The sequence below is a fragment of the Odocoileus virginianus genome, chromosome 10 (genome assembly GCF_023699985.2).
Source record: "Odocoileus virginianus isolate 20LAN1187 ecotype Illinois chromosome 10, Ovbor_1.2, whole genome shotgun sequence".
NCBI lineage: Eukaryota > Metazoa > Chordata > Mammalia > Artiodactyla > Cervidae > Odocoileus > Odocoileus virginianus.
In genome coordinates this window covers 53,574,158-53,591,010 of record NC_069683.1, presented here as the reverse complement: position 1 = coordinate 53,591,010, position 16,853 = coordinate 53,574,158, and the positions used below count along the sequence as shown (strand labels likewise).

The 16,853-nt window shown below is 40.8% G+C and overlaps 1 protein-coding gene across 5 annotated transcripts in view; it reads right to left on the bottom strand.

The window, feature by feature from the left end:
• The window catches only part of ALG9 (ALG9 alpha-1,2-mannosyltransferase), a 105,796-nt gene that overhangs the window by 85,709 nt on the left and 3,234 nt on the right, over nucleotides 1–16,853 (bottom strand). For all 5 annotated transcript variants that reach the window (XM_020882297.2, XM_070473595.1, XM_020882296.2 and 2 more), the window contains exons 4-6: nucleotides 9,471–9,541; nucleotides 3,523–3,611; nucleotides 399–534 (exon numbers count right to left, since the gene is read on the bottom strand). In XM_020882297.2, coding sequence (XP_020737956.1) covers nucleotides 399–534; nucleotides 3,523–3,611; nucleotides 9,471–9,541 — 296 coding nt within the window. The remainder of the gene's footprint in view (nucleotides 1–398; nucleotides 535–3,522; nucleotides 3,612–9,470; nucleotides 9,542–16,853) is intronic.

Below are 16,853 nucleotides of genomic sequence, written 5' to 3'. Positions count from 1 at the left end.
GAAAAGACCCTGATGCTCAGAAAGATTAAAGGCAGGAGGAGAAGGGGACAACAGAAGATGAGATGGTTGGATGGCATCACCGACTCTATGGACATGAGTTTGAGTAGGCTCCAGGAGTTGGGTGATGGATAGGAAGGTCTGGCGTGCTGCAGTCCATGGGGTCGCAGAGAGCTGGACACGACTGAGCGACGGAACTGAACTGAGCAGACAGCAGATGCTTAATAGTCACTGCTCTTATTAGAATTAAACATGAGAGAAATATTCTTCCACTTCCCAGAATTTCTATATAATTAATTTCCATAACTTCACCCCTAGCTAGAGACTATGGAGACAACCTAACACTCAGATGGACTCTGTGCCCAGCAGCACATGGAAGATGAAGCCCGTTAGTTTCTTACCCGAGGGCGGCACTGAATGGCCAGCCTAAGATGGCCCCAGCGGCTACTCCAAGCACAGCAAAGGAAGTTTTGTCCATATACCAGCCAGTCATGGCTATCAAGGTAGTGTACATACAGAAGCTGCTAGGAAGGAATGCTGCAAGACAAAAAAATGAAGAAAGGAGGGAGAGAGACAAGGGATTGAGATATACTAGGTATCAATCATTAAAAATGAACCTGCATTGCAAAATGTCAATAACCAAGAACATACTTTGAGCAATGCTATATTAGAAATGAGGAGTAAAGTGATTCTCCTTTAAAAAAAAAAAAGAGTTCAACAATTTTCTTATTTTCTCACTCATGTTTTTTTATGTACCAGCATGTCCCCCAATTATACAATGTCAACCATGCCATTTATCTCCTGGCCTGTATTCCAATTCTAAAACTTACAAGATTCCAGGTTCCCGAGGAATACCCTCAGGTTTTATTTCCAGGCAGGAAATATGCTTCATAGAAATTTACAGCCACTGGGGCTTCCTTAGTGGCTCAGTGGTAAAGAATTCGCCTGCCAATGCAGGGAACATGGGTTCGAGCTGTAGTCAGGAAGATCCCACATGGTGCAGATTAACTAAGCCTGCGGGCCACAACTACTGAGGCTGTGCTCTGGAGCCCGGGACCTGCAACTACCGAAGCCCTCGCGCCCTCGGGCCTGTGTTCCACAAGAAGATAAGCCCGCATCCCAACTAGAGAGGAGCCCCTGCTCGTCGCAGCTAGAGAAAAGCCTGCGCAGCAACAAAGACCCAGCACAGCCGAAATAAATAAAATAAATCTAGAGCCATTGTTAACAATCTGTTTCGGAGGAAGTTAATCCTCTGATAGTCTCCTGAGACTGTCCAAGCAGCAGCCTGTTCCCCAGCGGAGCTCTCAGAAGCCTTCTGAAGAGCCACATCTGTTAGACGGCAGCACTGCTCTGCATCCTGCATCCACTGCCATAGGCAGTTTGGCCTTTAGATGTCCTCCTAGTTATTTCATCACATAACTTTCTTGTGGCACACAGCAGAGGACTGACCACCTTCAGGGTCTCTGTGACAGTAACATCTCATCCAAGCATTTCTATTAATGCTACATGAAAATGCAGACTGCTTCTCCCTGCTGTTTAAGGGCCTCACCGAGCACTAGGTGAGACAACTCAGTACCAGCTCCAACAAGAACCAGTGGACAGGCAGTATGGTTTAAGAAACTCAGCAAAGGCATACCTAAGGCCGATTCATACTGATGTATGGCATCACAACATTGTACAGTAATTATCCTCCAATTAAAATAAATGAATTAATTAAAAGAAAAACTCAGCAAAGGGTTCAGATGGTCTATATCAAAGGATGCCTTTAAGTTATCGGTGCCTTAACATCTTCAACTGAAATTATAAAACTAAAGATACTCCCAAGTATCTCCCTCATATAAGAATCCATTTTAGGACTAGCAAAATAACTAAAAACATATGTGAAGTACAACCTTCCCAGACAAATGCTAAACAACACTGACACCATCCCAAGCAGCTGATTCCAGCTCCAAGGGAGCAGAGGAACCTGAGGTCTCTGCCCGTTCAGAGGCCAGAACATAGTCTCATTTAGGCTTTCAAAGCTATTCAGGTATGAGGCCTGAGGTCTCTGTAGAACATGGATTAAGATACAGACATTGTATCAATATATCAATACTTTTACACTGGATACTATTTTTGTGTATATTTACTTTGTGTACTAGATTTTGGTACACACAAGTCAAAATTAAAATTCAGATAACTACATCTAGTAACTAAAATTTTCTGGGTAATTGGGAATGGGCTACCTTTTAGGAAGAGGTTACTCTGGCGCAGGTCAAAAAACACAAAGGTTCAATGGCAGCACAGTTGGAAAGCCACCACTCTACATTAAGGATTTTATTCTAGATTTCCAGAAGCTTACTGTAAAAAAAAAAATCCAACAGAAGATGTGTACTTTTATGGAATCTATGGCAAGTAACTGGTATAAAATAGAACCATCAAGACCAGGGTCTTTGAAACCATGCTGTCATTTCAGTCGTGTTTGACTCTTTGTGATCCTATGGACTGTAGCCCGCCAGGCTCCTATGTCCATGGGATTCTCCAGGCAAGAACACTGGAGCGGGTTGCCATTTCCTTCTCCAGGGCATCTTCCCAACCCAAGGATCAAACCTGTGTCTCTTATGTCTCCTGCATTGGCAGGTGGGTTCTTTACCACTAGCACTACCTGGGAAGTCCTTGAGCAAAATAAAATATTTTTCCTTCTGCTAACAGCAAAGAAAGGCAGTGGATGCTTATGTTTCACAGCCTTGCAGTGATAAAAAATATATACAATAATGTAAAAGAAAGCAACTTGATGAAAATAACAGTTCTGCTACTGCTAAGTCACTTCAGTCGTGTCCAACTCTGTGCGACCCCATCCCTGGGATTCTCCAGGCAAGAACACTGGAGTGAGTTGCCATTTCCTTCTCCAATGCATAAAAGTGAAAAGTGAAAGTGAAGCCACTCAGTCGTGTCCGACTCTTAGCGACCCCATGGACTGCAGCCCACCAGGCTCCTCCGTCCATGGGATTTTCCAGGCAAGAGTACCGGAGTGGGGTGCCATTGCCTTCTCCAAATAACAGCTTTACCACTTATGAATTCTTTGACTTTTGGCAAGTCATTTCACCTTTCTAAGTTGCAGTGTGCTTACTTGCAAAAATGAGAAAACATTTATCTGACTTTTATCATAGGATTGTTGTAAAAGTCAATCAGTCATGAAGATAATCCCCCGTGTGCATGCTCAAGTTGTGTCCGACTCTCTGCAACCTTATGGGATGTAGCCCCCCAGGCTCCTCTGTCCATGGGATTTCTCAGGCAAGAATACTGGAGTGGGTTGCCATTTCCTCCTCCAGGAGATCTTCCCGACCCAAGGATCTAACCCACGTCTCGTGTCTCCTGCACCGGCAGGCGGGTTCTTTACCACTGAGCCACCTGGGCAGATCATAGGGCTCTGGAAATTACTGACGTGTTATACAAATATAACCTACATCTGGACAAGTTCTTCTGTTTGATGCAACTGCAAAATGTCAGTGAACCTTTTATGCCCTCACCTGCTCTTTTACTTACCTGATGACGAGCAAAACATGCCAGTGCTGAGAACCAAGAAGGCTAGCATCATTCGACTCACATGCAGCCCAAACTTCTTACACACAGCCCTAGGGGGAAGGCAAAGACTATCAACACAGCAGACCTTCGGGAAATTTCAACTTAAAGCACAAAGACAGGCCTGCATCACAGAGAACGCTGAAGATCTGAAGTCAAAGACAGGACTGTCTCAACAGGTCTGTTAGCAATTTCATGTGCATAAACATTCTTATTCCTTATGCAGAAGAGAAGCTCTGTACCTAAGAGGAAATGTATACTTTCTATAGATTATGTCTACAGAATAATCTATGCTAGATTATGTCTAACATCAATAGGAAAACAGCCTGGTGTAATGGAAAAATAACAGAACTCACATGGACACAGGTTACAATCTTGACCCTTCCACTCACTAGCAGAGGCACCCTAGTCCAGTAACATCTCTGTAACACTCCTCATCTGTTAAATGAGGATACTGATAATACTCACTGCATAAGGTTTCTGTGAGGACAATGCATGGCAAAGGACTCAGAAGAGTGCCAGGGACAGAGCTGCTCAACAGAGGGCAGTTTATCAGAAAAGACGACTAGGGGGCACACCAAAGTTTTAATAAATGGATATCTAAGTCAATGTTCCTCAAGAACATAAGAAATTATATACTTCCTTTAACTTCTGTCTTATAGGTCTTTTCAACCCGATAAAGAAAACATCAGCAGAGGTGATTATTCCTTCATTTAGTCAATATTTGTTCAGACATAACCATGTGTTAACTCTCCTTGCTCAGGTTCTTAAATGCATCACAGAGCTTCTTTCTGAAATAATTTTGTTTCTCCCTTAATATATCCTTTAGAAGGTTCTTTGTAGTAAGGATCTGTTCATGGTAAATTCTGGTTTTTGATATTTTTTTTCATTTTGTCAGAAAAGCCTTTATTTAGCTCTTGGTCTTAAAAGGTGATTTAGCTGAATATATCACTTTAGGATGACAGTCATTTTCTCACAGAACTTTGAACATATTTTTTGTCTTCTGGCTCTTAAGAAGGCTTTTGTTGGTCTAACTGCCTGACATTTCTTTGTAGGATTTATATTAGTCCTCTGTCAACCTGTAAGATCTTTGCTCTTGGTTTTACACAGTATCCCTAATTACTCTTTATTTATCCAGCTCAGGACATTAGGCTTCCTGAATTGTGGATTAGTGTCCTTTCTCCTTTGATTCTGGAAAATTTTTAGCTATTACTTCTCTGAATATTGCCTTTCCCTATTCTATAAGCTTCTAGATCCGATAAGATATAAATCAGATCTTTCAACTCTACCACATGCATTTTTTATCCTCTCACCCTTTTTTTTTCTTGTCACTCTGTACTGCATTCTTAGTAATTTCTTCAGATTAATCTTCTAGTTTATTTATTAGAAGTGTCCAATCAAGAGAACAGACCTGTGGACACAGTGCGGGGTTGGTGGGTAAGGAGAGGGTGGGATGAATAGAGAGAGTAGCATGGAAACATAAGCACTATCATGTGCCAAATAGGTACCAGTGGGAATCTGCTGTCTGACTCAGGGAGCTCAAGCTGGTGCTCCGTGACGAAGTAGAGGGACGGGAAGGGATGGGGTGGGAGGTGGGAGGGAGGCTCTACAGGGAGCGGACGCATGTATACCTGTGGCTGATTCATGGTGATGTATGGCAGAAACCAACACAGTATTTTAAAGCAACCACCCTTCAGTTAAATATTTAAAAAAAATTTTTTTAAAGAAATGTCTAATCAGTTGTATACCCTGAAGCTGGGAAAGACTGAGGGCTGGAGGAGAAGAAGGCGACAGAGGATGAGATAGTTGGATGACATCACCAACTCAATGGGCATGAATTTGAACTAACTCCGGGAGATGGTAAAGGACAGGGAAGCCTGGTACGCTGGTTGCAAGGAGTCGGACACGACTTAGTGACTGAACAAGCCAGTTGTTTCAACTACCCACTGAATTTTATATACTAATGATTATATTTTTAATTCTAGAAGTTCTGTGTGGTTCTTTTTCAAATCTGCCTGGTCATTTTTGTAGTCTCATTCATTTCTTTATCTTTTTTATTTCACTGTGGTAAGAACACCTAATATGAGATCTACCCTCTTAACAGATATTTAAATGCAAAACACAGCACTGTATCAATAGGCAGAATGTTGTACAGCAGATCTCTAGAGCTAATTCGTATCACGTAAGTGAAACCTTATACCCACTTGATTAGCAACTTCCTGTTTCCATCAGCCCCCGATCTTGGCAGCCAGAAGTCTATCCCTTCCTTTGCTTCCATGAGTTCAACCATTTTAGAGACCTCGTGAAAGGGGAACTGTGCAATATTTGCTCCTCTGTGGCGAGTTATTTCACTCAGCACAATATCCTCAAGGCTCACCTACATTGTCATATCTTTAGGATTTCCCTCTTTTTAAAAAAAATTTTTTTAAATTAATCAATGTATTCATTATTTTATATCCGGCTATGCTAGATCTTCGTTGGTGCGTGGACTTTCTCTCATTGCAGCAAGCAGCGGCTTCTCTAGAGTTGAGGTGTGAGGGCTTCTCATTGCAGTGGCTTCTCTTGTTGCAGAGCAGGGCACCTGAGCTTCAGCAGTATCAACTCACATGTTCTAGATCACAGGCTCAGTAGTTGTGGCACATGGGCTCAGCTGCCCCACAGCCCATGGGATCTTCTCAGAGCAGGGATCAAACCCGTGTTCCCTGTGTTGGCAGGCAGATTCTTAACCACTGGGGTACCAGGGAAGTCCTTCTTTTTGAAGACTCAATAATGTTCCTTGGTGTATATATGCTACATCCCCCCCACCCCATTCACCCGTCAATAGATATTTAGGGTGTTTCCAATGTCGGCTACTGTGAATAACCCTGCAATGACTACTGGAAAGGTAGCTCTATTTTGGGGGTTTTAAGGAACCTCCGCACTGTTCTCTGGGGCTTCCCTGGTGGCTCAGCTGGTAAATACCCCGCCTGCCAATGCAGGAAACAAGAGACGTGTGTTTGATCCCTGGGTTGGGAAGATCCCCTGTTGAATGAAACAGCAATCGACTTCAGTATTCTTGCCTGGAAAATTCCATGGACAGAGAAGTCTGGCAGGCTACAGTCCAGGGGGTCACAGAGAGTCAGACACAGCTGAATGTAGGCATGCATGCACATGCACACACACACACACACACCCCGTTCTCCATAGTAGCTACACCAATTTACATTCCCACCAACAGTGTAGGAAGGTTCCCTCTCCCCTACACCCTCTCCAGTATTTATAATTTGTAGACTTTTTGATGATGGCCATTTTGACCAGTGTGAAGTGATACCTAATTGTATTTTCGCTTTGCATTTCTCTAATGATTAGCAATGTGGAGCATCTTTTCACATGCTTATCAGCCATCTGTATGTCTTCTTTGGAGAAATGTCTATTTAGGTCTTCTGTCCACTTTTTGACTGGGTTGCTTTTTTTGACTGGGTTGAGTTGTAGGAGCTGATTGTATATTTTGGAGATTAAGCCCTAGTTAGTCATATCATTTGCAAATATTTCCCCCCAGTCCGTAGTTTGTCTTTTCATTTTGCTTATGGTTTTCTCTGCTGTGCAAAAGTTTATGTCTGTACAACACTGTAAATCAACTCTATTTCAATTTAAAACATAATAAAAATTTTTCTTGAAAACAGTTATAAGTTTAAGGCCCTAACTGTTTATCTTTGCTTTTATTGCTATTGCCTTGGGAGAATGACCTAAGGAAACACTGGTACAATATGTGTCAGAGAATGTTTTACCTATATTCTCTTCCAAGAGTTTTATAGTGTTATACTTAAGTCTTTATGTCATTTTGCATTTATTTTTTAGTATGGTGTGTGAGAGTGTTCTAACTTCATTGAGCTATTAATATATGTGGCTGCCAGGTTTTTCAACACCCCTTGTTGAAGAGACTGTCTTTTCTCCATTGTCTAATATATTCTTGCCTCCCTAGACAAGAGCCATTCTAACAGATATGAAATGATCCCCCTGTGGTTTTGATTTTTGTTTTCCTTATGACTAGTGATATTGCCATCTTTTCATATCCCTTGTTGGCCATTTTATTAGGTTTCTTTAAACCACTGAGTTAGAAGAGCTCCTTATACATTTTGGAAATGAACTTCTTACCATATATGTGATCTGCAAATATTTTCTCCTATTCTGTAAGCTCCTTTTCACTCCATTGATTTTTTAATCCCTTATTAGTCTCTTGTTTTATATGTTTTCAAGTCCCTATTTTATTTCTTTAAAAATATTAAATATAATTATTTTCTATTCCTATTTTAGTAATTCGTAATAAATGAAGTTTTGTAGGTCAGCTTTCTATTGATTATCTCTGCTGGCTCTCACTTATAATGACCTGTTCCCTTCTGTGCTTTGTCATTTATTTTTAATATAATCTGGTTCACTAGAACTTTATCTATGGTAATTCTTTGACAATTGGATTAAGAATCCACTTCTCTAGAGAAATTTTACTTTTTGACTTTGCAAGATGTCTGGAAAGGAAAGGAAAGTGAAGTCACTCAGTTGTGTCTGACTCTTGGTGACCTCATGGACTGTTGCCTACCAGGCTCCTCCGTCCATGGGATTTTCCAGGCAAGAGTACTGGAGTGAGTTGCCATTTCCTTCTCCAAAGGTGTCTGGGGACACTATTGTTGTTTAGTCACTAAGTCATGTCCACTCTTTGCGACCCATGGACTGCAGCAGGCCAGGCTTCCCTGTCCTTCACCATCTCCCGAAGTTTGTTCAAACTCATGTCCATTGAGTTGGTGATGTCATCCAACCATCTCATTCTCTGTCACCCTCTTCTTCTCCTGCCCTCAATCTTTCCCAGCATCAGGGTCTTTTCCAATGAGTCGACTCTGCACCAGGTGGCCAGAGTATTGGAGCTTCAGCTTCAGTCCTTTCAGTGAATATTCAGGGTTTATTTCCTTTAGGATTGACTGGTTTCATCTCCTTGTAATCCAAGGGACTCTCAAGAGTCTTCTCCAGCAGCACAATTCAAAAGCATCAATTCTTTGGTGCTCAGCCGTCTTTATGGCCCAACTCTCACATCCAGAAAAAACTACGAACCTTTGTCAGCAGAGTGATGTCTCTGCTTTTTAATACACTGTGTAGGTTTGTCATAGCTTTTCTTTCAAGGAATAAGCCCTGAAGAATTTACAATAAATTCTAAATTTGGGGCTTAGGAGACCATGTGGGTAATTTGAATTCACTACTGAATTCATGTGAAGACCAACTTAAAGTTACAATCCTGAAAGGTAGCACTGGATTTCTTTTTTTTTACTTTATTCTACTCAGAGTCAAGACCAAAGAACTTTTTAATCTGACATTGTTGGCTGTTTTGCAATGGGAACACTTTAAGTAATGGTTATTAAGTACAAATACCTTTTAAAACATTCTTAAAATAAGATGTTTGTTAGGTTTCATGTTTAAAAAAAAAGTAGCTATTTTTATTACTGGGATACTTAAATGCCTAATATTTTCACTAATATTCATTCAACCAACAGTTACTTGGCGAAAGACAATCATACTGAGTACATAGTGAGTCTCACACTGGAAATAATTTCCTATCAGCAAAGCTCAAAAGAGCAAAAGAGACATCATGATTTATCTCTTAGGATCAAAAAAAGGCTCTACAAAATCCTACCAAATAAAGTACTACTCAAATATACACTTATAGAACTGAAATTATAATATGAAGATACAGCATTCACCTCAGGATATTAGAAGTATCTCCTCCCAATGGTTGGCTTTTAACAAAAAATTGCATTTTAAGATACAATATCAGAAACTAGAAGAAAAATGCCTTCTATTTCTAAACACTGTTTCTACTATCAGAGAAATAACCTATGCTCAATTTGGCTTCCTTATAGCACTTTTAGAAGCAAAGTTTTTATACTCACTTGTAAAAGTAAAGTTCACATATACAGCTCACAAAAGCCAGCAGACATCGTAAAAAATAAAAGACAAGGATCTGAAAGAAACCCAGAACAAGAAAAAAGAAGTCACAGATACAAGTTAGAAAAACTCTTAAAAGATGAAACCACTCTCATTTGTCAGTAATAACTATAAACCGGCATAATCCTTTTGAAAAGCAGTGTGTATCAAGAACCATGGACATTTTTATACCTCCAAATCCAAGTACAGAAGTATATTTATTGACTACTTCTATGACTTCAGCCCACAAAAGTAACTCAAAATATAGGAGGGGAGTTCGAGTCATAAAGATGTTAATTGCAGCTGTACTAATTTAGTAAAAACTATTTTAAAAGCTACAAAATGTTCAATTACAGGAAAATGGCTAAATTATGTTACATCTATTTCATGTTATATCTAATCATGACACAGATACCAAAGTTCATGGTTACAAAGACAGTGGAAAAATTCTTATCATATAAATCTCATTCACATGACAAGCATCTCTCAATTATAATAATTGTTTGCAATTATTATAAAATTATAACAAAATACTAAATGAAAACATATATGATTTATACATTACAGTTATAGCTATAGAAATCAGAAGTACATGAAAAAAATAGAAAGAAATATAATAAAATGGTAAAAGTGGTGATCTCAGTCTAGTGAGACTTACATGCATATTCTTCCTCCTATCTTCCAAATGTCTGTAATGTGGTTTTACTAATTTTATGAATTAATACAAATTTTAAACATAAAAATAACAAAACAAAACCATATCAAATTGCTTTTCTACTACAGTATAACTAGTATGTTTAAGAAAAATGAATATCTCTGAATATAAGCACTACTTCAATATATTCAATGATTACTATTACTGCATATAACTTAAAAGTACTTTCTGTTTTATCATTATAACCAAAAAACAAAATTCCAAAAAGAATCCAATCAAGTGATCAGCAAATATCCAAATTCATTCGTTAATTCAGCAACATACTGAAAACCTGCTATGCACTGATCACTCTTCTAGATGCTACGAGGAATACACATAATTTTAGTACAAAGTATCCATATTGAAGGACTACTCATCTGGTTGGTGAGAGTACAAAAACATATTTGGAAAGTCAAAAACTAACACAAGATAATCAAAGAATTGTACTTTGGAACAGGACAATGATGCCCCCATAGTTACTAATATTCAGCACAGTAACATGATGTCAGATCAGTGCAAAAAGACACAAAAAAGAAATGAAGTAAGTATAAGAATGGAACAGAAGAAACTAAATTCAATATGAACAGATGAAAGAGAATCCAAGGGATTCACTTGACAAACTGTTGACACTGATAAGGAAATTCAGTGAAATTGAGATCAAAAAGCAAAAATCAACTGTCTTCCTCTATACCTGCAATTAAAGTGAAAGTATGTCAGAGTTGCTCAGTCGTGTCTGACTCTTTGCGCCCTCATGGACTATACAGTCCATGGAATTCTCCAGGTCAGAATGCTGGAGTGGGTAGCCTTTCCCTTCTCCAGGGGATCTTCCCAACCCAGGGATCAAACTCAGGTCTCCCACATTGCAGGCGGATTCTTTACCAGCCGAGCCACAAGGAAAGCCCAAGAATACTGGAGTGGGTAGCCTACCCTTCTCCCTCCCTGGGAATCAAACCCGGGTCTCCTGCATTGCAGGCGATTCTTTATCAACTGAGCTATGAGGAAAGCCCTACACCTGCAGTGAGTTCCTAAAAATATTATAGAAAACAAGATAATATCCACACCAGTAACAAAAAGTATAGAGAATCTAGGCATTATCCTAATCAAAGAATGGGTAAGCTTGACATGGATAAATTTTTTTTTGATACATTCTTTAAATTTTATTAAAAGACAACAGAAAAACGAGGTCCAGTGGTTAAGAATCCACCTTCCAATGCAGCAGATTCGGACTCAATCCCTGGTAGAAGAACTAAGATCCACATGCCATGGGGCAACTAACCCAAGCACTGTAACTTCTGAGCCCACGAGCTCTGGAACTCACTTGTCACAACTACAGAGAAGCCTGTGCACAGCAATGAAAGATCCCGAATGCCACAAATAACACCCAAGGTAGCCAAATAAATAAATCAATTAAATAATAAAGACACATCAAACCTGACTAAATGATAAGTAAATCATTTATATATAATAGGATGGAATGATGTAACACTGTAAAAATATTCTCATGCGTGCACGCTTAGTCACTCAGGCATGTCCAACTTTTTGTGACTTCATGGACTGTAACTCGCCAGGCTCTACTTTCCATGGAATTCTCCAAAAAAGAATACTAGAGGGGGCTGCCATTCCTTTCTGCAGGGATCTTCCCACCCAGGGATTGAACCCGGGTCTCCTGCAGATGGATTCTTTACTGTCCAAGCCATCAGGAAAACCCACTGAGTCTCATATTAACATGTAAATTCAAGGCAACTCAGGAAAACCTGGCAGAATTTGGGAGGGGGAAACTGATTCTAAAATTATTTTTACAATAAAATTTGAAAATGGATAAAGTGAAAAATTCATCAGCCACGCTACAAAGCCATAATAATAAAAACAATATGGTATTCTCTGACACACTAACCAGAGACATAGAACAAAAGGCCAGAAACACATATGCAAATAAGATGTTCAACAGAGAAGGTAATAACGTTACAAACCAGAAGGAAGAGGAAGAATCAGCAGATAGTGCTGGAAAATCCAGTTCACCATACAGCAAAAAATGAAGCTGGATCTTTCAATAATTCATACATTAAAAAAACCGGAATGGAGTGAAGCCTTATATGTGAGGGTTTCCCTGATGGCTAAGATGATAAAGAATAGGCCCGCAGTGCAGGAGACCCAAGTTCAATCCTCGGGTCGGGAAGATCCCCTGGAGAAGGAACCGCTGCCCTCTCCAGCATTCCTGCCTGGAGAACCCCATAGACAGAGGAGCCTGGCGGGCTGCAGTCCACAGGGTCGCCAAGAGTCAGACACGACTGAGTGACTAAACATGCACGCTTATATGTGAAAGACAAAATTACAAAGTTACTGTGAAGAAATACATAAGAATACCTTTATGATCTGTGGTGAAGAATTTCTTTCAGAAAGGCCCAAAATCCACCAACTGTAAGTCAGAAACTAATTGGTTTGACTCTATCAGAACTAAAGAAAGGACTACAAAATTAGTAAACAGGTGACAGTGCAGGAGAAAGGATTTCCAGCACCTAAAACCTACAAGGGGTTACTACGGAGAACTTCTACAAACCACAAGAGAAAATCAGAAAACTCCATTGAAAAACAGGCAAAGGGACTTCCCTGGTGGCTCAGTGGTAAAGAATCCAGCTGCCAAAGGAGGAGACGAGGGTTCAATTCCTGATCCAGGAGGATGCCACATGCCACGGAGCAGCTCAGCCTCTGTGCCACAACTACCAAGCCGGGGCTATAGAGCCTGGGAGCTGCAATTACTGAGGCCCGCGTGCCCTAGAGCCCTGCTCGGCAGCAAGAGAGCCCACTGCACTGAGAGGCCTGTGCATTGCTATTACAGAGTGGCCCCCACTCTCTGCACTACAAGAAAGCCCGCACAGCAGGGAAAACCCACCCACCACTGCTGCAAATAAATAAGTAAACAGGTAATTCACAGGAAAACCAATCTGAATGACTGGTAAATATACAAAGAAATTCTCCATCTTACTGTTTGTCATAAAAATGCAATTAAAATGAGGAGCATCTCTCCATGGGTACCAAGTGGGGAGGGGATGGGGAGCAGATAAGTTGGGAGAATAGGATTGACACATATATACTATTATGTATAAAATAGGTAACTAATGAGAATCTACTATATAGCACAAGGAAGTCAGTGCTCTGTAGTGAGCTAAACAGGAAGGAAATCTTAAAAAGGGGGGATATATGTATACATATAGGTGATTCAGGGCTTTCCAGGTGGAGAGAATGGTGAAGAATCTGCCATGCCAATGCAGAAGGCATAAGAGAAGCCAGTTTGATTCGTGGGTCAGGAAGATCCCCTGGAGCAGCACATGGCAATTCACTGCGATATTCATGCCTGGAGAATCCCCATGAACAGAAGAACCTGGAGGGCTACAGTCTATAGGGTCGCAACGAACTGGACACAACTAAAGCAACTTAGCATGCGCACACGCAAAGCTGATTCACTTTGTGGTATACAGAAACTAATAACACTGTAAAGCACCTATACTTCAATAAAAATTAATTTTAAAAAATGAGAAATATCTTACACACTTAAGAGAGTCAGCAATATCAAGTGCTCAGGAGAAGTTAGGAACCTGAAACTCCAAACACTGCTGCAGGGAGTATAAAGCTGAATATCCATTCTGGAGAGCAGTATGGCAGTGCTCCATGAAATTATGTAGTCCATGGATATATGCATGGGATCCCATTCCTGAGTGTACGGTTCAGAGAAATTCATACTCAAACCCATAAGGAGACAAAACAAAGCTGTCCTTTTTTAGAGTGGTAAGAAATTGTAAAGGTAACTGTCACTAGGGGTACCAATTATTACCATACTGTCTTGTGGATCAAAACAAACTGTGGAAAATTCTTAAAGAGATGAGAATACCAGACCACCTGACCTGCCTCCTGAGAAATCTATATGCAGGTTAAGAACCAACAGTTAGAACTAGACATGGAACAACAGACTGGTTCCAAATCGGAAAAGGAGTACATCAAGCCTGTATATTGTCACCCTGCTTATTTAACTTATATGCACAGTACATCATGAGAAATGCTAGGCTGGATGAAGCACAAGCTGGAATCAAGATTGCTGGCAGAAATATCAATAACCTCAGATATGCAGATGACACCACCCTAGAGCCTCCTGATGAAAGTTAAAGAGAAGAGTGAAAAAGCTGGCTTAAAACTCAACATTCAGAAAACTAAGATCATGGCATCTGGTCCTATCACTTCATGGCAAATAGATGGGGAAACAGCGGAAACAGTGACAGACTTTATTTTTTGGGGCTCCAAAATCACTGCAGATGGTGACTGCAGCCATAACATTAAAAGATGCTTGCTCCTTGGAAGAAAATTTATGACCAAACTAGACAGCTTAGTAAAAAGCAGAGACATTACTTTGTCAACAAAGGTCCATCTAGTCAAAGCTATGGTTTTTCCAGTAGTCATGTATGGATGTGAGAGTTGGACTCTAAAGAAAGCTGAGCACCGAAGAATTGATGCTTTTGAACTGTGGTGTTGGAGAAGACTCTCGAGAGTCCCGTGGAAAGAAAGGAGATCCAACCGGTCCATCTTAAAGGAAATCAGTCCTGAATATTCATTGGAAGGACTAATGCTAAAGCTGAAACTCCAATACTTTGGCCACCTGATGTGAAGAACTGACTCATTGGAAAAGACCTTCATGCTGGAAAAGATTGAAGGAGAAGGGGACGATAGAGGATGAGATGGTTGGATGGCATCACCGACTCGATGGACATGAGTTTGGGTGAACTCCGGGAGTCGGTGATGGACAGGGAGGCTTGGCGTGCTGCAGTCCATGGGGTTGCAAAGAGTTGGACATGACAGCGACTGAATTGAACTACACTGTCTTTCAGCAACAATCTACCCTTTTCTACTCTGAATTATGATGCTCCAGTTGGGACTCTAGAAGCTACAATTTGAAGTGATAGTGGAAATCCAAGTGGAAATGGAATTTTTAAGCTCTGCATGTTATTATTTCCCTCTGGAGCTTCCCAGGTGGCTCAGTGGGTAAAGAATCCACCTGCAATGCAGGAGAGCAAGAGACATGGGTTCGATCCCCTGGCTGTGAAGATGCCCTGGAAGAGGGCATGGTAACCCAGTCCAGGTTTCTCGCCTGAAGAAACCCGTAGACAGAGGGGCTTGGTGGACTACAGTCCATAGGGTTACAAAGAATCGGACACAACTGAAGTGACTGAGGATACACGCACACATGCATTGTTATTTTGCTAAGTCTCTCTTCCTGTATATCTTTCCTTTGACAAATAAGCTCAAAAAAATCAGAAATTTGATACTAGTTAAGGCGATGGCGACCCACTCCAGTACTCTTGCCTGGAAAATCCCGTGGATGGAGGAGCCTGGTAGGCTGCAGTCCATGGAGTCACAAAGAGTCGGACACAACTGAGCGACTTCACTGTCACTTTTCACTTTCATGCATTGGAGAAGGAAATGGCAGCCCACTCCACTGTTCTTGCCCAGAGAATCCTAGGGACGGAGGAGCCTGCTGGGCTACTGTCTATAAGGTCGCACAGAGTCGGACACGACTGAAGTGACTTAGCAGTAGCAGGGACAGACAGATAGAGTTCTACCACTCTCTACAGGTGCTACCTTTATGATTTTTCTAAAAAGGAAATGCAATCACGTGTCTCCTCTGTCAAAAATTTTTGATGGTTTCATAATACAGTTGGAAAAAAAAGAAAGTCTAACTGCTTAAAGCCTAGGTGTTGTGTAAATCTGGCCTCTTCCTATCTCTCAGTCTCATCTATGTGTAAATCTGGCCTCTTCCTATCTCTCAGTCTCATCTAATCCACTCTACCACTCATGCTCTCCTCCAAGCATCAGACCTATTGGCTAGGGACTTTGGGACCTGAGGAACAACATGGTGGTAAGTTCCCTGGGTTTTCTTCTGGTCTTCTATGTTCCAGAGTTGGAACTAAAGAAGTTGGAAACTAGAAATGCCAATGTATACAGACGTTAAAAAAAAAACAACCAAGGCCTGCTCTATCTAGCCATAAGGCCAAGAAAGGGGTAGCCTAGCAAGAAAGAAAACTTTTAGACAATAACCACTCTAATCCAGCCAAGAACCCCAGAAAAAAAATGTGGCATCACTTCCACTCACACCATCAAAGGTCAGGTGGGAGATATGGACTCCTTGTAAGGGTAAGGAGCTTCCTCTCCCACCACAGTGTCAGTGGAGACCACTTGGAGATCTTGGACTCTGCTTCCCCCAAAGCTAGCAGTAATGAGGCATATCTACCCTGACCACTAGGGTGGTATCCGTGGAGGACTACTGGGGAACTCGAACCTCAAGGCCCAATTGGCAGTAACAAGGTGGAGAACCCTCTCCTTTTTCTTGCTGTAGTGGTATCAAAAGAAGTCAGCTAAAAGAGAGGCTTAAATAAGAAAAGCAGAATAGTGCAGAGGAAGTTTGCTGGGCCCATGAATAAGATCCAGAGTCTCATACTATAATACCCAAAATGTCCAAGTTTCAACTGAATATTGTTTGTCAAACAGGAAAATCTCAACCTGAAGGGAAAACGTCAATTGATAGATACCTAAAACAAGATGAGATATTAGAATTATCTGACAAAGTTTTAGAGGAGACATTGTAAAAACACTTCAACAAGCAATTAAAAAC